This window comes from Hibiscus syriacus, unplaced genomic scaffold, assembly GCF_006381635.1.
Source record: "Hibiscus syriacus cultivar Baekdansim isolate YM2019G1 unplaced genomic scaffold, ASM638163v2 tig00000910_pilon, whole genome shotgun sequence".
NCBI lineage: Eukaryota > Viridiplantae > Streptophyta > Magnoliopsida > Malvales > Malvaceae > Hibiscus > Hibiscus syriacus.
Window position 1 is genome coordinate 667,057 of NW_024061831.1, and position 22,860 is coordinate 689,916.

Sequence of the window (22,860 nt, forward strand, 5' to 3'; positions counted from 1 at the left end):
ATTGAGTTAAACATAAATGAATGAACATAAACGAACATAATCGAACGAACATAAACGAACATAACCGAACATAACCGAGCGTTCACGAACGAGACCTATGTTCATGTTCGTTCATTTAATTAAACGAACATAAAAATCTTGTTCATGTTCGTTCATTTAATAAATAAACATAAATAAACGAACTTCCCACCGCACAATTCATGAACGGTTCGTTGAACGTGAACCGTACAGGCCTAATCTCACCTAACCTATCCAAACGCCCGCCTAAAGACCGAGAGTGTACGCTGCCAAAACCCTCAGCAGTCTTCTGTGCAGGGTTTTCGTTGTTGCTTCTTTTTCTCTCTCCGTCACCGGCGTGCTAAAATATGAAGTCCAACGGCGGCGATGCGTCACGAATCCGTCGCGAAATTGAAGCTCTGAAGGACCAAAAAGCTCGGATAGAGCAAAGATTTTAAACCTCGAAACTCAGCTTCAGAAGCTTCATTACCACCTCAGCAGCAGCCAAACGAAAGCGTCTGCGATGGGTGTTGTTCTTCACTGTCCGCCGCTGATGCCATTCTGGCTCACGGATTGACGGCGGATTGTATTTACCGTTACAGCCGCCATCTTTTGCTCCCTTCTTTTGGAGTCCAAGGTAAAACCGAAAAAAGGAAATGTTTTCGTTTCTTGGATTTTACGTGATTAAATTGAATTAAAAGCTTTTATTCTCCCTTTAAATGCCAATAAATTTAAGAATTCAAATGATAAATTTCTTGAAATGAATTTTTAATGCTAGCTTTAGTGGAAATGCTTATTTGAAAGAATTATCTTCTTTTGTGACGTGCAATTGGAATAATTTTTTTAAATCTTTTAGTAATTTAGTTACTTGGTATGGTTTATAGCGCAATCGAATCTCTTGAAGTCTTCATATTGGTTGTTGGAGCTGGAGGCTTGGGTCATCGGCTCTTATATCTTGCAGCTTGTGGTGTTGGTAAGCATAATATGCAGCATTTTCAAGCCATTCCAATTTCATTTAGTTCTTCTGACATCGTGATTGAAAGGGTTTGTAATCTTTTAGTTGTGTTCGATTTGTAGGTCGATGGGAATCGTTGATCATGATGTTGTGGAGCTTAATAATATGCATAGACAGGTATAACTATAAGTTATAGATTCATGATATTGTTTATGTTCAACGGTATGTTGTTCCTATTCAAATTATATATGCTTGTTCTAATCATGTTTACTCAAGATCAGATACATGCTGCAGGTTTTTGTCATTTGATTTCCTATATCCTTAACTTTTATATTTCTCTTCTTTCATCGTATCAGTCCTCACAGATTCTCTCTATGATCTTGAATTTTTACTAATTTTCTTTTACATAATTATCGATCTGCTGTTGTGCTGCAGGTTATTCACACTGAAGCATATATCAATCAGCCTAAAGTGAAGTCTGCTGCTGCTGCTTGTCGTTCGTATGTATCATTTATGGGATCCATCTCTGTTACAATAGCCTCAATATTACATTTTAGTATTGGATAAAACTTGCTGATTGTAATCTGTGTCATGATTTCTTTTGTGGTTTGCTTTGCTTTTTACTCAACAGCTAATATACATGTGAAAAGAGGAAGAAAATCTTGAAAAATATTAAACACACTCATACTAGATACATATCTGTACCCGACCCTCATCCTCGAATTCATGTAACATAGAATTCCAATTTATGCTAAGAAACCAAACTCTGATATACCGTATAGATAATGAACTTAGAAGCCAAAAAAGAAGAAAAGAGTGAAGACAAACCATATCTTAGATCACAATTACAGAATAAGAATTGTTGGTTATTCTTCATCAAAGATGTTCCATTTTACGATCCTTTCGAGAAAGAATTATCAATTGAGTTTGTGACTACCTGAGGATTCAAAGGAAATGAGCAATGAAGTTACCTGGGTTGGATGTTGACCCGGACCATCACCGGCATTGATGGACAGGAATGCTTGCGTAGCTGCTGCTTGTTTAGCGCACCACTTTTAAAGTGCCACATTACGATTATATTGGAGTACCCTTCAACAGTCCTTATAGTATCTGCAAAACAAGTACATGGTTACAAGAAGCACCATAATCAAACAACTTCAAAGAACATCAACCAAAAGGTAAAGAGAGTTTGCCTTCTAGAGTCTCCCCTTGGCTGCTGAAGAAAATTCTCTAGCATTCTCAGTTGTTAGAACTTCACCACCAAGTCGCTTCAGGGAGACTCGAATGAAAGCCTGTTCTAGTTGAGGGCTCATAAAAATGGGTGGCCATTAGGTAGCCCTTGAATTTGACTCCCAGGTGAGTTCTTTCAATATTCTCCATCTCTATGCAACTTAAAATATAGCATTTAGAGTTTCTCTATCAAATTGTTGAGCTTCAATGCATCATTGAGTTGAACTTCTTTCCGGTCGTATATGCAGGCCCTTCTCGAATTCCACAACACAACATCGCATCCGAACATTTCTTTTCAGTTCCTGGAATTATTGGCTGTCTTCAAGCTCTAGAAGCCATTAAAATAGCAAGTGATGTTGGTGAACCACTTTCTGGGCGGATGCTTCTTTTTGATGCATTGTCAGCTCGAATTCGTATTGTACGGTCCCTTATCCACCCATTATTTACTCTTTGGTGCAAATTTGCACTTTAAAATAAAATACTATTGAATTTCAAACGTAGTGAGAGAAACCCCTGCTTCTCTCTTGGTTCAAGGTGATTTTGTTTTCATCCATCATTTCATCTTTACCATCGCCGTCCGCCGACGTTAATCATCGCTGTTCGTCGACAGTTGCCTGCCGTCCGCCGCCACACTCCGTCATCTGTTCGCCGCCGTTTTTCCTCAGGAAGATCGTCTCCTCACTCTGATTCCATTTTCGAGATTAGATTTACGAGAAAGTCATTCAATCGGCGCAGATTTAAACGCCGTTTTTCATCGACTTACGCCGCCGTCCGTTGCCAGTACACCTATACCACTGGGCTCGCTATACACTCGCGAACAAATCCCATCTTCCTAGCGTCCAAACTCGTTGCAATTCTCTGTGAATTAGTCTTTGACCGGTTAGACAAAAACAGAACAAGTCATGATTCTGCCAAGTTGTTCTCCCGATCTAAACCATATCTGAGGTTTTGGTTGAAGGACAACTACGTTGTTTCATCTTTCCTCAGGCTCAAGATCTACCTGTTGGACTCTTTTCATCACCTCCACCTTTCTCTTCTTCGCCGACAGTCACAACATTCACCACTGTCGGGCGCTCGTCCAGGAAAGTTCGTCAAGTCACTGTGATTTTAACTTCAACAGTCATTCATCACATGTCGGGTGCTGGAATCCACCATTTTCTCCAGCATAGACCTCCGGTCCAAGCTCCTCCGTCCTCTGCAGCCGCGCCTTCTCCGCCATCTCACCCTTCTCATCATGACGAGGTTCGTATTATCTTCATTACGGGTCTGCCTGAAGATGTCAAAGAGAGAGTTCCAGAATTTACTGAGATGGCTTCCAGGTTTTGAAGCTTCGCAAGTGAGCTACAAGGGAGAAAAACCTAAGAGTTTTGCTCTTCTCAAATGCAAAATTTGCAGTTGCTGCCAAGGATGCCCTTCAGGAAATGGTTTTTGATGCTAAGTTGAAGTCCATTTTGCACATTGAGATGGCAAGAAAGAATCTTGTTGTTAAAAGAGGAATAGTTACAGATTCTGATGCATTTGACAAGTATGGATGTTATCCTGTTCCTCCAGTATTGCCAATGCCAAATCCAGCTTCTGTAGCATCTCCTAGTATTCATGTGCATGTTAAAACTGGGTGTTGCGATGAAAAGTCTGCAGTAGATGGTGTCCACGATGGAACCAAGGAGTCCACCACAAAGGGGTGCAGTAATGACAAGTATGGATGCTACACGTTATTTATTGAAAATTTACCAGAGAAGATCCATTGGAAGAGGTTTGGATCTTTATTTTGCACCCAAGGTCGGGTACTTGATGCTTTTATTTCAAATAAAAGAAATTCAAAAGGAGTTCGCTTTGGTTTCATTCGCTTCGCAACAATCGAAGAAGCAAGGAGAGCGATCTCAAAAATGAATGGTACTCATATTGACGACAACAAAATTGGTGTTTCTTTCGCTAAATTCAAACCTCGATATTCCTATTGGAGAAAGTCCTCGACAGTTGTTCACCGCAAGTTCGGGATGAAAGGTGATTCGAGGAAGAATCATTGTGAAGTTGAAGGCGTTATGGATGAAGAAAAACTTCACGTGTTGAGCAATTGTCTAGTGGGGTGGTGCAAGGACTTTATCAAAATCGGTCATCTCGCTAGACAAATGCATGCGAAGGGCCTCACTGGCTTTTCCTTAATGAGAGCTGCTAGAAATGTGGTATTAATGATTTTCGAAGACTTTGCTTCATTGAGAAGTGTGAAGAACGATAAATCAGAGACTCGCAAAGTGGTTCTCCAGAGTCGAAGCTTGGTCAGAGAGTTTGGTAATGGATTGTCGTCGAGTATGGTTAGTTTGCGAGGGTGTTCCTTTTCACGCATGGAATTAGGATACTTTCAAGAACATTGCCGATAAGTGGGGACATTTACTAGCAATCGACGAAAACTGTCAGTCACCATCATCCTTTGATCGAGCAAAAATTCAAGTCTTCACAAAGGCTGATGCGAGAATTGATGTGACGTTGAAATTGAAGGTTGGTGACAACTCCTTCAAGATCATGGTGCATGAGATAGAGCCTTCATTCAAACCAAACTCTTGGGCTCCTGAAGAAGACGAATCTAATTAGATCTCGTCTCTCCAATTGTGGCTTTGATTTAGTTTAAATGGTTGCAGGTGTTGCTTTGCTTTTGTATTATGTTCTTTTGCGTTGTTTTTAATCCTATTGCTGGAGGTGTAATTAGAAACAAGGTGATTCAACTATGGCTTTGGATGAGGATATATGAGTTTAAGGTGTTTGTTGTAATGGTGTATATCACCATAGGGGATATTCCGTGTTGTTTTTTGTATTGGGTATTATTATTAATAAACTATGAGGTATTATTTTCTTCCTTCCAATGTTCGTTAACATACTTAGTATGTGAACGAATACGAAGAGAGTTTTTAATGAGACCTCCAACTTCTATCAAAAAATAAAATTAAATACTATTACCGGATATATGCTACTTTCTAATAGTAAGTTTCTTATCTCTTAGGTCAAAATAAGATGCAGGTCGTCGCAATGCAAGTTTGTGGAGAAAATACGACATTTAACCAACAGCGTTTCAAAGATTTTGATTATGAGAAGTTCACTCAATCGCCATTGTCAACGGTAAGTTTCCTTATCTGCCGGCCATATTCTTAATCACATATTTTGTCGGTGTTCAGAAAACGTAAATCACTATGTAGGTTGCATTTTACTTGTAATTTATTTTCGGATGTAGCTTGATCATAATCGATTCAATTGGAAAATGAACTTTTGAGTGAGATGAATACACCATGCCCCAACAAATTAATGTTATCCAAATTAACCATGGACTTGAATATGTTTGCCACTTGCTGCATGCAGTCTCCACAAAAGCTGAAACTACTCGCCCCGGATTCTAGAATAACCAGTAAGGAGTACAAAGAGAGGGTCGTAAGTGGGGAACTGCACGTTTTAGTGGACGTGCGACCGGAACACCACTATAAGATAGTTTCTCTTCCCAATTCATTGAACATTCCATTGACGAGCTTAGAGGCTCGGTTACCTGAGATTTCTTCTGCACTTAAAGAGCAAGAGGAGGGCAGTGGATCGGGAGCCAACCTGTATGTAATATGCAGAAGAGGTAATGATTCTCAAAGGGCTGTCGAATGCCTCCGAAACATGGGATTCGATTTAGCAAAGGATATTGTCGGGGGACTCGAGTCATGGGCCACTGATGTTGATCCCAATTTTCCTATGTATTAAGTGGGAAAGGTGTTTGTGTTAACACGATTGCTTCTTTGTTACTGTTTTAATAATTTCAATCCTTTACTGGTTTTGGAAGCTCGGCTGCAATGTCATAATATCATATTTATTATATCTTGACTGAACCTTTTTACCTGCAAATAAATATTGTTTCGGGTACGAGCACGACGTATGCCTGAGTGTTTGAACGTTCATTGTCAAATAATTGAATTTTTTAAATAAATATTATCTTCTATTCATCTCAGACTAATAAAAAATAGAATTGTTTCACTTTATTCTCATAGCAAAATTTTTAAATGAACTTACTGTTTATATTAGTAAATATGGAGTAATATATAATATATAATAAATTTCAAATATCCCACTAAAAATAACATAAAATATCAAAAGCTACATAGAGCAAACTAGTAACAGCTACATATTTATAGCATGTAAAATACATATATAAAAAGAAATTTTAACATGTGCAAAAAGAATTGCATATTAATATTGTAATAAGAAAAAATAATACAAACATGATACAAAAAAAATAATATAAACACAATACTACTACTGTGGGCTTTACTAACAAGTCCTTATTAAATATCATATTATGAAAAGATTATATAGACTGGACTTACAAGCCAAGTAGGTGAATCCAAACAAACGGGAGAACACATGGAAATAAACAATGGTTTTTGTGCTTTTCTGTTTCATTTCTCAAATGTTGTCAAGATAAAAGCTCTACCCCTACCATCCAACAAGCAACAATTTTAAAAGAGCCATCCTAATATAAAGACCATTATTTGCTTGTCTAAAATAGGCAGCCCTCGGATCGGCATCAACCTCAACGGTGATCTCATCAAGCCTTGGAAGAGAATGCATAACCACACCTTGCTTCTGCATCACCTTCAACACATCCTTGTCAACTATATACTTGCCACGAGCTTCTTCATAAAGATCGATTCTTTCTCCAAACCGTTCTCGCTGGATACGTGTTTGATACACCATGTCGCACTTAGAGGCCACTTCCATTAAATCAGTACTTTCTTCCCACTCGACACCCCTTGATGTCAAATAATCTTTAATGTCATCCTGCAAAAGTCGAAACAAGATGCAGGAACAAACTAATATGGGTTAAAAATCTGTATATATGTTTAGTGTAAACACGCCATGAAGATCTTGCAAGTGCAATTTGTTATATACGAACCTTTGTTTTAACAATGTCGGGGGAGAAGAAGTAAATTATAACATCTTGGTACTTTGAGAGCACGTAGCAAGAGAACGAACTGTTCTCCCGTTGGCGAGATATCCGACAAGCCCGACTCTGATACCATCCAGTTTTCCTATCTCTAGACATCTAACCTAAACAACATCAAAAGAGAAACAAACTTTTTTACTCAACAGCTCTAATATACATATGAAAAGAGGAAGAAAATCTTGAAAAATATTAAACACACTCATACTAGATACATATCTGTACCCGACCCTCATCCTCGAATTCATGTAACATAGAATTCCAATTGTTTATGCTAAGAAACCAAACTCTGATATACCGTATAGATAATGAACTTAGAAGCCAAAAAAGAAGAAAAGAGTGAAGACAAACCATATCTTAGATCACAATTACAGAATAAGAATTGTTGGTTATTCTTCATCAAAGATGTTTCCATTTTACGATCCTTTCGAGAAAGATATTATCAATTGAGTTTGTGACTGGAGTACCCTTCAACAGTCCTTATAGTATCTGCAAAACAAGCTACATTGGTTACAAGAAGCACCATAATCAAACAACTTCAAAGAACATCAACCAAACCTTCAGAGTCGAGACTCTAGGAGACTCGAATGAAAGCCTGTTCTAGTTGAGGGCTCATAAAAATGGGTGGCCATTAGGTAGCCCTTGAGAATTTGACTCCAGGTGAGTTCTTTTCAATATTCTCCATCTCTTATGCAACTTAAAATATAGCATTTAGAGTTTCTCTATCAAATTGTTGAGCTTCAATTGCATCATCGAGTTGAAACTTCTTTCCGGTCGTTTATGCAGGCACCTTCTCGAATTCCACAACACAACATCGCATCCGATTCTTTGAAAGCCTTTCACTTCGTCCCCATTTCAACGAGTTCTCATCAGTTAATAAAGCCAGACGATGACATGGCTTTAACAGGTAGTCTATTAAGGAGATTCGAAGTAATATATTTGAACTCTTTATTCAAATTTATCGCCTTTATATCAAAAGACTCCATTTTCAACGAGGACATGGAAAATAATGTTGAAGAGGCCATTGTAATTGAAGAAAAAAAGAAACTTCAAAGTCTCTGAAACAATATACAAACCAATGGTTAAACTTGTCATATAGCTTCACATGAATTCTTATGGGAAAAAGAGAGACTTTATAAATTAAAGATTCAAAATGATGAGTTATGCCAGTGAAGGTTCACTGTTATGCACTAAAAGAACCCACAATTTTCATTATGCTGAATCAAGCCAAATACCTATATATAAATATTACCATTAAACTCCACTACTTTTTAAGCCTAGTAACATAAACCATGAATTTCAAATTGTAAGCTTATTAGAATCACAACTTTTTCTCAAGCAATCATCTATCACCGCATCAAAACAAATATCCCAGTCTTTCAAATTCAACAAACAACCCAACAAGCACGAACCAAGTGACCTCCATGGTTAAGTGACTTGTTATCATTCCTTGAGGTTTCAGGTTCGAAGGTATGTCAGGGGTATGGGCATTCATTGTCAAATGGTTGTTACTATTTGAACATATACCTCCTTGTATTCACTCGTGATTTATATAAAAAAAAAAAACAAACAAACAACCCAACAAAACATAACAAAAGAACTAAAATAATGTACTACTGACTGTCAGTATAATGTTCAATTCAATACTTCCATCATTTTTATACCTTCAACCAAACAAGTAGAAAGTGGCCAATAACATGAAACGAGTATAAAACTGATAAAGAGGCTAACAAAAGACGCCTGGGAATATTTTCCAGAGAAGAGAAAGAAAACAATGTTGGATGCTGGGGAAAAAAGTAAATATAATTAGTGAAGGGAAGATAAAGATAGGGGTTCACTTATTCTTTGCATTTTGAAGATATCATAAGTAGGGAATGTAGTAGCAGAAGGAAAAGTATGGATTCTTTTGGAAAGCGTGAAAATCAAGGGAATTTTGGCGGAAAATATGTATTCTTTGCAAAACATAAGGTCAGACGATCCAGCGGTTGGATTTAAATCCATCATCACATTATTTTTTTGTTCATCACAATATCCTAATTGTTTTTTAAGAAAAAGAAATTATCAGCAAGTTTGAGAGAGAAAATATCAAAATCCTTGTAGGTCTATTTTGATAGTGAAATTTATACATAATTGATTGATCATATTGTTTTTTTTTTATAAAAGTTGGAGGTCTCATTAAAAACTCCCTTCGTATTCTTCCACATACTAAGAAGTATGTTGACGAACATTGGAAGGAAGAAAAGAGTTCCTCATAATATATTAAATAGGACACCCAGTACATGTGAAAACACCGAATACCCTCATACGGGGATATACACCATTATAAAAAAACCAAATCACCTAAAAATCTCTCATCCTCAACCACAAAGCCCCAAAAACAATAACCCTATTTCTATAATACACCTCCAGCAAAAGGAAAAAAAAACGCAAAAGAACATAACAAAACATAAAACCAACACTTACAACCATTAAAACTAAATGAACTGCCTCTGGATAAAACTCCACTAAAAGAACAGTTACGATCCAAATGAAGAAACAAGTTCTAATGAATTATCGACATCTTCAGGGACCCAAAAATTTGGCTTGAAGGAAGGCTCGATTTCATGCACCATGATTTTGAAGAAATTAGCACCGACCTTCAACTCCAACGACTCATCAATTCTCACTAGAGCCTTTGTGACGATTTGAATTTTTGCCCGATCAAAAGACGATGGAAATTGACAACTGTCGTCGATTGCTAATAATTTGCCCCACTTAGCTGCAATGTTTTTGAAAGTATCCCAATTCTAAGCGTGAAAAAGGACCCCCTCGCCAAGCTTCAACTCTGGAAAACCACTTTGCAAGAGTCTCTGATTTATCATTCTTCGCACTTCTCAACGAAGCAGAATCTTCAAAAATCATTAGAACTACATTTCCAGCAGCTCTCATTAATGTGAAACCAGCGAGTCCTTTGGCTAGCAAGATTACTGATTTTGATAAAGTTCTTGCACCACCCCACTAGACAGTTACTCAACGCTTGAACTTTATCTTCGTCCACAACACCTTCAACTTCACAGTGATTATTCATCGAAACAACTTCCATCCCAGACTTATGGTGAACAACTGTCGAGGACTTTCTCCAATAAGACTGTCGAGGGTTATATTTAGCCAAAGAGAGACTAATTTTGCTGTCGTTAATAAGAGAACCATTCATCTTTGATATCGCTTTCCTTGCTTCTTCAATTGTTGCAAAGTTAATGAACCCAAAACGAACCCCTTTCGAATTTCTTTTGTTAGGAATGAAGACATCAATTACATGACCGTGAGTGCAAAATAAAGATCCAAACCTCTTCCAATGGATCTTCTCTAGTAAGTTTTCAATGAATAACGTGTAGCATCCACTTCTGTACCCATTACTGCTTTTGTATGGCCTTCCTTCCAACAATTATTAAAATCGATTCTCCCAATTCTTGCTACTTCACCAGACTTGTTATCACAACACCCCTTTGCGGTGAACTCCTTGGTTCCAGCGTGGACAACATCTGAGGCAGGTTGAGCTGCTGATGCCTCTACTAAAGATAACTTCCCAATCCCATAATTCCCTCCTTGTGAAGGAGGCAAACCATCATGCCTAGATTCATTATCCGCCATTTTGCTCGCAAAAAAAGTCTCCTTATTCACCGAAAAAACCTCCAATCGAGATCTCATATACTTGTCCTCACTCGACCTCCCATTCTACCACCGTGATATTTTCCCGATCTAAAAGCACTTGTCAATTGCTTCTGATTACCGCTAGAACCACCATTAACAGTTCCCTTCACAACAGGTGGATCCTTCCATACACGACCCTCGACGAGAGCTTGCATACGATCACGAAAAATACTCACAGCAATAGTGTTATTCTTAGTAACGATATCGGTTTCTTTAGGAACACCATATTGTGCCAAAAAAGCGTTGAGCTTCTCGTTGCTACCTGATTCCATTTTCTTGACTTGAATGTCTAACCACGAATCCATGGTAACAGATTGAACGAACGAGATATGTACACCTAAGCCTTGGTGTTTGCAGTAACACTCTGAGCACATGAAAACACCGTAGGTTACTGAAGCCCACTGTGGATTTTTTTTACAATCTACACAAATTTTGTTACCCGGTTGTGATTGTAGAAACCGTATTCGACTCTTAGCTGCCATCCTTGAATCAGAGTTCTCAGACGAAGTCATTAACCGAAGTCTTGCCTCTTCTTTTGCTAATCCCAAAGGTGAATATGCATAGTATATCCCCGGGAACCTACCTCGGATCCGAGACGATCCAACAGCTACCGAAGGAGATCGGAACATTCTAAGCCGAAATGATCTCAGTGGTTTTTGTGCAGCTGGATGCCTTTTTTCACGAATCCAAGTTCAGATTTGTATCACCAATGTCAGTGCGAGTCCACCAAGTGTGTTTGTGGCTCAACTACCACCGGTGACGACGGATGATTCGGTGGGTGTCGACGTAGATCTACTGTGATGTAGGCTATCCCTCATGAAACGAAGCCTAAAACCTTGTTGCTAGCGTCGAGGCGAGCACACCTTGAAGTTTCGGTGGTCAACGGCCAACGGAGGTGGCGGCCAACGTCTGACGGCGTTGATGACAGTGGTGCGGCCACCGAAACTTCCAGCTCAGAGAGAAGGGAGAGGGAATCGAGGTAGAAAAAGAGAATACACCTCACTAGCTTTTCTGACTTTTCTCACTCTTCCAAAGTTCTTTTGCAATTGATCATATTTTTGAAAGTGATGATACATGATATCAAACAATTTTAATAGTAGTCATATTGAAAGAAGTGGCTGAGGGAGTCTAGTCGTTTTAGGGGGGCAAGACGGCGACGACAATGGGGCAGTGGACAAGGGTCATAGTTGCAAATGGTTAGGTTGGGGCATTTTGAAACGTGCTATAGAAGTATAGGCTATCCGAAGATCTAATCCCACTTAAATATATGTTTTTCGAATTCGAATGTGATATTAGTGTGTCAGATACCAATGAAGTGTTGTAGCAACATAAACATCGATGGTTAATGCGGAGACAACATAAACATGTAGGCTTGCTCCTACAGCCTTGCATTCAATTTTGCATATCCAAAGCCTAAACACTATATCTGTGGCTTGTTAAGGGTTCATTACTATCATCAGCCAGACAGGAAAATAATGAGGATGAGCCCGTGGTTGCCATTTATGGTTGCCACCTTTGGATCAGCTTTTTTCCATCGATATTACCAAACCAGCTTTCAACATATATAGATCAAACCATTTGGTAAACAGCTCATTTCAAGATGCACAAAATCGATAAGAACATAGACATATATGAGAAAAAAAGGCAATTCACTGTCACTTTCAGTTGGGGGTCTTACAGTAACTATCAAAAACTCATTGAAAGGAAGGTCTTACCTTTATTTGGTTTTAGATAATGGTTTTACCGAAACGGAAAGGATGCAGTAACTCCGCTGCTTCAATGAACCTGAAAAAACCTACAAGATATACAAACTAGAAAAGTTGGCTAGTTTCAACTTACAACAAAAAACCAGATCACATTCTTCGACAAAGTTCAACTCAAGACATTAACGAATTTATAAGCCATCCAAAAATATAATTCGGCACACATAAGAAAGTACACATCAACAGATAACCACAAAATCAAGATCAAAGGAACAACTACCAGCTTCAAGTTAATCATTCAAAGTTCAAAGTACACTACACAATACAAAAGATCCAACAACACGACGTCCAAATTTAAGTACTGTCTCATCAAAAGCATGTAATAAGGTGAAGAATAAGCTAATCAATCATGGGTCTCGATTGCACCATATTAGTAGTTATCCTCAACCAGACATGATCGTCGAAAAACCAATTCCCATGAACATACAAGTGGATAATATTCAACCTTCAATTTCCAATCAATGTATCAAATGCTAAGTATGTATCATAGGAAAGAAGGAACGAAAACCCGAGAAATGAAGCTATATTAAAGCAGCAACGCATCAAACAAATGATGGTCAAACCACAATCGAAACACTATTGTATCAAAAAGGGGAAGTTCTAAAGATTAAACGAGCTTCAATTATCGAACAAAGCTCAAGTTATTCGATAGCAAAGGTGCCTAATTCGATGACAAATACCCAACATTGCGTTACCAACAAGCATAATTCATTTATCATTTTTCTCCGAGTGCTCCGTGTCATCCTGCTTCTCCAGCCCATAGCGGCGGTTGAACTTAGCAATCTGTCCTTCAGTTGCAGCTAATTGACGTTTCGCCCTCAGATGATAAACTTTACCGACACTATGTATTTTTGTCATCATGAAGTTAATAAATCGACCACTTGGGGTCACATAAGATATCCACTGCATCTGAGGGTGCAATCCCTTCTTCATCTTTAATAAAACAACAAGCCATAAACAAGGTTATTACAGGGTAACTATGAAATCCAACAAAGTAATGCAAACACATAATATAAATGTCCAAATAAAAAAAATAGACTCAAGAACTCAAAATCAAAACAAAACTCATTTTTTTAACCCAAATTGGGGGATCTGGGTAAATAAAAATAAATGGAATAGACGAGAATTTTAAACGAGTTTCAAGAAGAACAGAAGCAAAAGAATACATATTAGAATTAAAAGAAATTTAACATAAAAAAGAGAAAGAACCGTACCTGGCGGTGGAATCACCTGCGAAAGAGTGAAATCTGCAGTGGCAGGGACTGAAAAGCAGAAAGACTGCGGCAGAGCAAAGAGGGAGTGACGGCGATCGACAAAGGAGAGAGCAAAGGGAGTTTTTGGTGGTGAAATGAGAATTTGCCCAAAGAAGAAAATATTTTTTGGGCTGGCTCAAATAAATTTCGATTTTATTTTATCATATAAGCCCATGGAGAATTCATTTTAAAAATCATGTTTGTATTAAAAGTTCATGGCTAAACCATTTGAGTGCACTGTGAAATCATCTCTCTTTTATCGAGTGGATTCATACCAATGCTATGGCCTCTGATACTTCTGATTATCAAAGATTGCTACTTTATGTATCTTTTTATAGAACATTTGTCTCCAAAGAAATTCAACTGTCTTCAACCAGACAACTGAGGGCCGAAGCTCTTCATATGGCCACATACTTCTTTGCCACTTTGAAAATAAGGCCACTCCAACTTGTAGTTCAATAGCTTCCAACACAAGGAAAAGACCACGGCGGGTCTTATGGCGGATTTCTCCAATATGTATGAGAAGCCATCAGCCTCAAACAAAGTTCACTTGATGAGGCGATTATTCAATTTGCGGATGGCGGAAGGGGTATCAGTAGCTCAACACCTGAATGAACTCAACACAATCACAACCCAGTTGAGTTCCGTGGAAATTGAATTTGATGATGAAGTTCGAGCTTTAATTCTCTTATCATCTCTACCAGACAGTTGGAATGCTACTGTTACAGCAGTTAGCAGCTCGTCGGGAAACAACAAATTAAAATTCGACGATGTTCGGGATCTGGTATTGAGCGAAGAAATTCGACGGAGAGAATCGGGTGAAGCATCAACCTCATTAGCCTTGCACACGGAGTCTAGAGGGAGAACTTCAAAAAGAAATTCAAATCGTGGCAGATCGAAATCCAGAACGGGAAAATCAAGAACGGGAAATAAAGATTTTACCTGTTATAATTGTGGCAAGAAGGGTCACTTTAAAAGAGATTGTCGAGCACTAAAGAAGAACCATGCACACTAGAACTAAGACGCTCCTCCAGAATTCCTAAACCAGCCCAACGTTATTCGCCTTCTTTGCACTACTTGTTGCTGACTGACAATGGTGAACCGGAGTGCTATGATGAAGCAATGCATGTGGAGGATTCAGTCAAGTGAGAGTCTTCCATGAAAGATAAGATGGACTCGCTTATGTCAAATCAGACGTGAGAATTAGCTGAATTAACACCAGGCAAGAAAGCGCTCCATAACAAGTGGATTTACAGGATCAAAGAAGAGTACGATGGGAGCAAACACTACAAAGCAAGATTGGTTGTCAAAGGTTTTCAGCAAAAAGAAGGTATTGACTAAAATGAAATTTTCTCTCCAGTCGTGAAGCTATCTACAATTAGACTGGTGTTGAAAATTGTAGCTGCAGAGAATCTACATCTTGAGCAGTTAGATGTGAAAACAGCTTTCCTTCATGGTGATTTGGAGGAAGAAATCTATATGAGGTAGCCAGAAGACTTTATAGAGGCATGTAAGAAAAACCTGGTATACAGGTTGAAGAAGAGCTTGTATGGTTTAAAACAAGCTCCTAGACAGTGGTACAAGAAGTTCGATAGTTTCATGAGTAGCAGTGGTTTTACCAGATGCCAAGAACATCATTGTTGCTACATCAAGAAGTTCGACAACAGCTTCATTATTTTATTGTTGTACGTTGATGACATGCTCGTTGCAGGTTCAGACATACAAAAGATTATAAACTTGAAGTAAAAATTGTCGAAGCAATTTGCAATGAAAGATATGGGCGCTGCAAAGCAGATTCTTGGGAGGAGGATCAAGAGAGACACAAAGTCAGGGACTTTGATGTTATCACAGGCTGAGTACATCAACAAAGTACTCTCCATGTTCAACATGCAAGATGCTAAACCAGTAAGTACACCTTTAGGTGTTCATTTTAGACTCTCCAAAGAACAGTCACCAAAGACGGAGGAAGAACGTGCACACATGGTGAAGGTGTTGTATGCCTCAACAATTGGAAGTCTAATGTATGTCATGGTTTGTACTAGACCAGATATTGCTCATGTAGTGAGAGCTGTTAGCAGGTACATGAATAATCCAGGCAAGGTACACTGAGAAGCTGTTAAATGGATCACTAGATATCTACGGGGTACTACAAACAAATCACTTTGTTTCAAAGGTGGAGATACGATACTGACAGGCTATGTAGATGCTGACTTAGCGGGAAATATCGACATCAGAAGAAGAACTACATGGTATGTCTATACTCTAGGAGGAACTGCAGTGAGTTGGGTTTCTCAACTACAGAATATAGTTTCTCTCTCCACAACTGAAGCAGAATATGTCGATGTTACGGAAGCCAGCAAGGAGATGGTTTGGCTTTAAAGTTTCTTAGAATAGTTAGGCAAGAAACAAGAAAACAATGTCTTGTATTGCGACAGTCAAAGTGCTATCCATCTAGCAAAGAACCCGTCTTTTCATTCTAGGATGAAGCACATACAATTTCGATATCATTTTATCCGGTCTCTTCTGGAATATGGGATTTTGAAACTGGAAAAGATTAGTGGAGCTCAAAATCCGGTAGACATGTTGACAAAGACGGTGACCACGGACAAACTGAAGTTGTGTTCAGCTTCAGTTGGCATGCTAGAATAACAAGACTAGAAAGGTTGTTGCATCGATCGAACCTTCAAGTGGGAGATTGTTGAAAGTATTGTTAAAATGGTTTTCAAGTTTGGCAACCAACTTTGAAAAAATGGTTTTCAAAGTTTGGTAAATGATTCTTTGAAAAATAGTTTTTCAAAGTTTGGTAGATGTTTGTTAAAAAATGATAATGGGATAATCACAATTAATCCCTAGGCTTTAAGGTATTTACAAGATTAAGTCCTTAAGCTTCAACTTTAAATACCCTAGCTCATTTAGCTTCAAAACTATCCCAAATCATTTCTTTTTCTCAATACTAGAGAGTTTTCTTGTGAGTAGTGAATGTTTTGTAAACACCTATAAATTTTCTCTCTTAGTGAAAGATCTGCAGTAGTCGAGACGTAAGCATAATTGGCTGAACTCCGTTATCAATTTTAGGTATTATTTTTCTGCTTTTATTTCTCATTCTCACTAATATGGTTATAGGGAAATTACTCGTTTTCAATTTATTTCCCAAAAATATGGTCCCTCAACATTTAGTTCGTTTGCAATATGGTCCCTGACGTAACTGTTGGGGGACCATATTGCAAACAAACTAAATTTTGGGAGACTGTATTATAAGTTTTAAAAGTTGGGGGACTTAAATGAAATCTTTTAAAAAGTTTAGTGACTATTACTATACTTTACCATTTTAATAATTAATAATTTATTATTTTATAGTTTGTGATATTTTAATTTTTTATTCATTTTCTAAAATTTTTAATAGCATTTTGTTTTAATAAATTTTAATTTTTAATACTTAAATAATTTCTTTTGTTCTTAAATAAAAATAAATCACAAATTTTATAAAATATCAATTAAATATTTAAATATTCTTAAAAAATAATTAAATTCCTCTATCAAATCAGCTATGACAACACCGTAATAAATAAACTCATTATTTTATCTGAAAGGTTGATTGCAAGAACGGAGCCACTGAGGGCTTGAGAGGGGCTATCCTCCCCTCCCCCAAACAACCTCCAAAACAATCCAACCAAAAATTTGTTTTTTCCCTTTAATTTATATAAAATTTAAATATACCCTTTCTAACGGAAAGACCTGCTCTCCCCTTAGTCTAAATAGCTAAAGAATTTCCCAGGTAAGCTAGTTCTTTAGCAAAATCACTAGTCTTTCAAGCAAGCTATGGATAAGAGGGATAAGTCAAAAGCCTAAGCTATTTGCTTTGAGATTTTAAGCCAGTTCAATTCCTTTTCCCATTTATCCTCTTGCAGAAAAAAGCTAAACTCCTCTAGTAGTAAGCGCATCGAGTGAGTGACAAGCCCAATTGGAGTTCTAAGCTAAGCACCCTATTTCAATGTCATGCCAGCCGAGCCAGTAGACGTCTTAATTAAGGTAAGCTCTTCCTCTTTCAAATGGGATACTATGAAATTGCCCCTCTAATTTTAGAAAATTTATACTTTGTCCCCCTCGAGTTGAAATCCTGGCTCCATCACTGGTTGATTGGGTACCCAAGAATCAGCAGCAAAATAAACAAGAATTTAAACACAATCACATACATGTATTTAGAGCTCATAACAAGCCATTCCATTTTACATGATCTAATAGACTTTATCATGGTAATGGAGCAAATAAGCATAAAGTTTACAAAAGAGGAATACCCTTACAGCACAGCACTGCAAAATTCAATTTTGCTTAGGCTGCCAAGTTTTAAATTATGTTACTCGGACTCTATTTTTCTTGAAAAACTTGTCCAAGCCAATACTCGTCTTTGACACACGGAGTTGAAGACAAGGATTTGAACTCCAAGAATCCTCCAAACACGAAAAAATTCTAAACCATACCTGTGTCAGATACAACTCGGAATCGAACACCCCCATTTGAATCCAAGTAACAAAGGTTCTAAACACAATCGTAGTCCTGGACAGAAGACACCAAAATTCTGAACCCCAGAAAGGGCCAGTGCTATATTACAAGTTCTGCTTGTTACTCCAAAACAAGGCACTCTCGAGTGCCAGACACCATACCCCGGTGGGAGCTTTCAGCAATGGCATCGTCTTCTTTGAGTGAAGGAGCCTCAATTGAAGTCTCAGTGCCATTTCCAATAACATCTTCACTGCCCGCAATGGCTTCAAAAATAAGTGCATTGACTTCGCAAAACCTCTCTTGAGAGAGAGAAACCTCGGCAAGTAGCCTCCAAGCATTTTCTTCAGATGCTTCATCATAGTCCTTCCTCCTTTTTAACACCATATGACCACTAATTTCCCACACGGCTGGGTTCACCTGGGTGTCCAAAATCTCCGGACTCACTTCCCCGAGGGCTTGTTTCTCAGCATAACACTGTTGCAAAGTTGATTGTAAGAACCAGCAATTTCTCGTGGATGGTAAAATTGCATTGATACAGTTCTAGTTTGTTACCTGTGGGAGGAGAAAGATCCGCTTTCCACAATCAGAGATGAGGACATTGTACGGTATGTTGTTTTCTTGGAGGCAAATGCAAGCATCAGATGCAGTCTTAGACAAGTCCCGTAGAGTATTACCACCCTCGAACACAAGACCTCTCACTGGATACTTTAAGAGCTCTGAGACAACCACTCCACCGGTCAAAGTTGTTAACTTCTTGGTTGGAGCTTTCTCGATGGGAAAGGTCATAGCCAAATAGTAAGCCTGGACCGATTCACATAGTTAAAACCTTTTCCTTTCTAACTGGTATAAAACTATATCTTAAAGTACCAGATAAGGAAATCATATACCTGGAAATGAAGATGATTGATTGTAGCAAATGCGCCCAAGCTGTTGTAACCCAATCTGAAGTATGGATTCCCGGCTTCCGCTGCCATATAAAGTGCAAGCAAGAAGCTCTCCCGATCAATCCTCTGAGGAAAGCATTCAAAAATCCGAGGGATCAACAGCACATGTCCATATTCAATGGGACTAACCTGTTGAAACGTATACAAAAAATAATCTGTAATACTTATACTGTTCCATGAAAATATATAAAATTTAAAATATTTTTTATCTAAAAAATTGGTATGATTAGATTTAAAAATTTTAAATCAATAAATAATTTATTAATCATATAATCATGTATTGATAAAAAAATATAAAATTATAAATTGTGAAATAAATATGCTAAAGGATAGCAAAGGAAATTTAAAACTGTAATTTGACTCCGTAAGTACTTTTCCAAGTATAAAAGCTAAAATTTTCAGCTTTTACATTTGGATAGAAAACCACTTTTCAAATGCATTTTTCTCCAAAATGATCTGTTTAACATTGCTTATGTTTCCAAAAGTGTTTTTGGCCCCAAAAGTACTTCTAATAAGCAATGGTGAACGGGAGTGAATTGTTCTCTACACTGAACAAGTAAAACTAACTTACATTAATGGCAACCACACTTGGAGAATTTTCGACGTCAATGGGAGCATTTGAAAAGAACTGAACTTCACCATCTTCACTTGCTCCAAACTGGAAGAGTACCTCTTCTTGTCCAACTTTGGTGAAGTTGAATTTGTTGCCATCAAATGGCTGAAGTACTGTATCAACACGGAACTCAGTTGGCCTCTTCTTAAGATGACGGCCCTCATTCAGCTGGGCAATAAAGCCATATTCACCAGTAATCACCTAAACAATGATACAATGGAAATCGATCAAAAAAATGATAACAATGGAAAATTTTCATGGTACCACAACCAACAACTCAATTAACCAGAAATTTCTAGTTTAAACATTGGCAGGTAAACAAATGAAGCAAAGAAATAAAAAATGGAGTCCAAAATGAGACCTTGGTTTCACAGGCAGTGACATCATAGCGAAAGAGTCCTCTTTGCATCCGATCCTCCCACTAACATAAAACCAAAATTATATTTTAACCTCACAATTTGTAATATAAAAATTACTAACCATAACAACCATCTTTGATTCCATTCACCAAGAGCTTAATATAAAAATTTACCTCTCCAAGAACGAGTGAGTCAAGAAAAGCAACTGGGGGCTCTTTGTTCTCAATTTTAAGAACGTCTTCTTCAAGCTCCATATTGTTCACCTTCTTGAAAGCATATAAAGGAAGCTTTGCTCCTATATTCCAAAACCCAGATACAGTTAAACCTCATTTCAATTAAAACGTACCAAACCAAGCAAGGTTTTCAAAGGAAAATTAACAAATACCTGGAATGCAACAGCTTCTAAGGCAATTCTTTCCACATCCGCCGCTACGACGACCAGCATTCTCCGCCTCATCCTTTTGGTAATTCGAAACAACAGTGGGAACCCTCTTAATCCTGAGCATCATCTTTGCTACTACTTATCTTCTTTCTTTATCCAATAAATATCAAATAAAGGAAAACAACAGCCTCTTCTTCTTATTACGAGCGATCTCAACAAGCTTCAATGGATTTTCTTTTATATAGACTAAAAGTTATCTATATATTACCGAAAATCTAAAACCAATACCACCACCAGCAAGGAAGAGTAGATCAGAAGGACTACCGCCTTCGGAAGGTAAAGCTCCACGCCCACCGTGCGGCGAAGGGTTGCTCTCGATCACACAACCCTTACGTCGAACAGTAAGGACATGACTAACAGGCCAAGAAACTCCGTGTATAGCCGTGATGCACACAATTTGTCTAACCCTGGGTATTACCCCTTCAAAACCAAATTAACCAAACACCCAATCCCCTCAGCTTAAAAAAATTCCAATATGGGACTTTTATCGAACACCTGGAGTGCATTAAAAAAAGTAAGGAAATTAAGCAATTTCGAATTCAACTTTTTCTGGTAGGGTGGGGTGATTGGAAAATTGAAGAAGAAGGGATATATAGACGAGAGAGGAGTGAAGGCAAAGGGAAAAGGTGTGGGTTTGTATTTGGGAGGGGATTGTGGCTATTATAGCTGTGACAAGGCGAGAAAACAAAGCTAGTGGCCCTGGTGAATCGTTCAACGAGACAAGGACAATTAACTCGAAAAAGAGATGAAAAATCTATATACGGTGTAAAATCTAATTACTTGTTCGGAAAGTAAAAGAGCCCCATTTCTTTGGGAAAACGATACTCCTCCTAACTCTTAACCACAAATCTCAAGCGCATGCCCTTGCCGAAGAGACGGTGATGGTGTCCTCTTGCTTAACCACACACTTTTTTTAGGTTGAGGTATTCTTTTCTATTAGGGGCGTTTGGACGGGGAATATGAGATTTTTATGATAATGAAATTCACATTCTTCGTTTGGTTAATCCGAGAATCTTATTCCCGGTAATACAAGATTATCAATAGTAGATTTTTTGGATATATTACCGGGAATGTCATTACCTCTTTTCCTTAGGTATTGTTGGATTCCGACATTTTGACTAAAATGCCCTTAATTTTTTTAAATATTTTTTCTGTCATTAATAATAAAAATTCTACGAATGTTAAATTACAAATTTATCCTTAAACTATTTTAGATTTACAAAAAAAATCTATAATTAAAATTTTATATGAAGTTCAAGGGTTAAAATAAAATTTTACCCTTTCATTAAACCTTTTTATATTTTCAATTTTGTAAAAAAAATTATATAAATTTTATGAATTTAAATTTTTTAAAGAAAATATATAAATATTTTTCAACTTGTTAAAAAATATAATAAGGATAATTTGGTTAAATATACATTCCAATAAGTTTTTATTCTTTTGACCAAACACGGTAATCTTACATTCCTGCTAAGCCAACCAAACACAAAATACAACATTCCCAATAATCCTATTTCATGATAATCTTACATTCCCACTGATAATCTTCTATTCCGTGAACCAAATGCACCCTTATTGTCATCTTAAAATTTTATAAAAGAAATGGATTAAAGTATACTAATAATGTGTTAAAAAATAGTCACATATGGTGTAAAGATTTTGCATTTTCAATTAGGATGTTTGTTATAATATCTGTTTAAAAATTATTTAAATTCTCACTCGATAATTTTTAGAGCGTCACTAACCATCTCTACTATTATCTATGTATGAGGCACAAAAAACGTCCTACAATCAAAACGACTTGTAAAAATGATTATATATTTCAGACGACTTCCAATGAATATCGTAACAAGCACATTAATTAAAATATAATTTTTCATACACTTTATATGATTTTTTTCAATATATTATTCAAAAAATTTGCCTAAAAATAATTTTGAAGGTGATAAATTCTAACATTTTAATCAAACAATTAATAATATTAAAACCCTAAATTATAAACCTTATATTTAATTTTTTTTATAGAAAGCCGCTAGTTTTATTAAAAATAGAAAATACCCAAAATTACAATGAATATTTAAAACCATAACCGTAAACCTAAAATATATTTGTGACATTTTCCTATTATCATTGAGACAAAAATTAGCC

At 37.2% G+C, this 22,860-nt stretch overlaps 2 protein-coding genes, 1 long non-coding RNA gene and 2 pseudogenes across 3 annotated transcripts; 1 reads left to right on the forward strand and 4 right to left on the reverse strand.

Annotated features, from left to right (window-relative positions):
- The first annotated feature begins 321 nt into the window (after window positions 1-321).
- Window positions 322-5,937, forward strand: LOC120115896 (annotated as a pseudogene).
- A 702-nt stretch (window positions 5,938-6,639) lies between these two features.
- Window positions 6,640-7,514, reverse strand: LOC120116039 (aspartate carbamoyltransferase, chloroplastic-like). Its single transcript, XM_039136615.1, has 2 exons — window positions 7,101-7,514; window positions 6,640-6,985 (listed from the first exon to the last, which is right to left on the reverse strand). The coding sequence occupies exons 1-2, from the start codon at window positions 7,248-7,250 to the stop codon at window positions 6,641-6,643; spliced, it is 495 nt and encodes a 164-aa protein (XP_038992546.1). The 5' UTR covers window positions 7,251-7,514; the 3' UTR covers window position 6,640.
- Window positions 7,515-9,380: 1,866 nt separating this feature from the next.
- Window positions 9,381-11,890, reverse strand: LOC120116029 (annotated as a pseudogene).
- Window positions 11,891-13,085: 1,195 nt separating this feature from the next.
- Window positions 13,086-13,964, reverse strand: LOC120116048. Its single transcript, XR_005515524.1, has 2 exons — window positions 13,816-13,964; window positions 13,086-13,534 (listed from the first exon to the last, which is right to left on the reverse strand). It is a non-coding gene; the product is annotated as an uncharacterized LOC120116048 (long non-coding RNA).
- Window positions 13,965-18,105: 4,141 nt separating this feature from the next.
- LOC120116020 (GDP-L-galactose phosphorylase 2-like) lies at window positions 18,106-20,912 on the reverse strand. The gene is made up of 7 exons (XM_039136600.1): window positions 20,656-20,912; window positions 20,444-20,565; window positions 20,273-20,332; window positions 19,870-20,112; window positions 19,242-19,427; window positions 18,907-19,155; window positions 18,106-18,828 (listed from the first exon to the last, which is right to left on the reverse strand). The coding sequence occupies exons 1-7, from the start codon at window positions 20,777-20,779 to the stop codon at window positions 18,475-18,477; spliced, it is 1,338 nt and encodes a 445-aa protein (XP_038992531.1). The 5' UTR covers window positions 20,780-20,912; the 3' UTR covers window positions 18,106-18,474.
- Between the last annotated feature and the right edge of the window lie 1,948 nt (window positions 20,913-22,860).

Coding starts and splice junctions, on each gene's coding strand:
- LOC120116020 (XM_039136600.1), bottom strand. CDS start 20,779: ATGATGCTCAGGATTAAGAGGGTTCCCACTGTTGTTTCGAATTACCAA. Junction 20,333..20,443: donor ACTCACTCGTTCTTGGAGAG/GTAAATTTTTAT, acceptor GTTTTATGTTAG/TGGGAGGATCGGATGCAAAG. Junction 19,428..19,869: donor CAAGTGTGGTTGCCATTAAT/GTAAGTTAGTTT, acceptor ACGTTTCAACAG/GTTAGTCCCATTGAATATGG.
- LOC120116039 (XM_039136615.1), bottom strand. CDS start 7,250: ATGTCTAGAGATAGGAAAACTGGATGGTATCAGAGTCGGGCTTGTCGG. Junction 6,986..7,100: donor CCGACATTGTTAAAACAAAG/GTTCGTATATAA, acceptor CGACTTTTGCAG/GATGACATTAAAGATTATTT.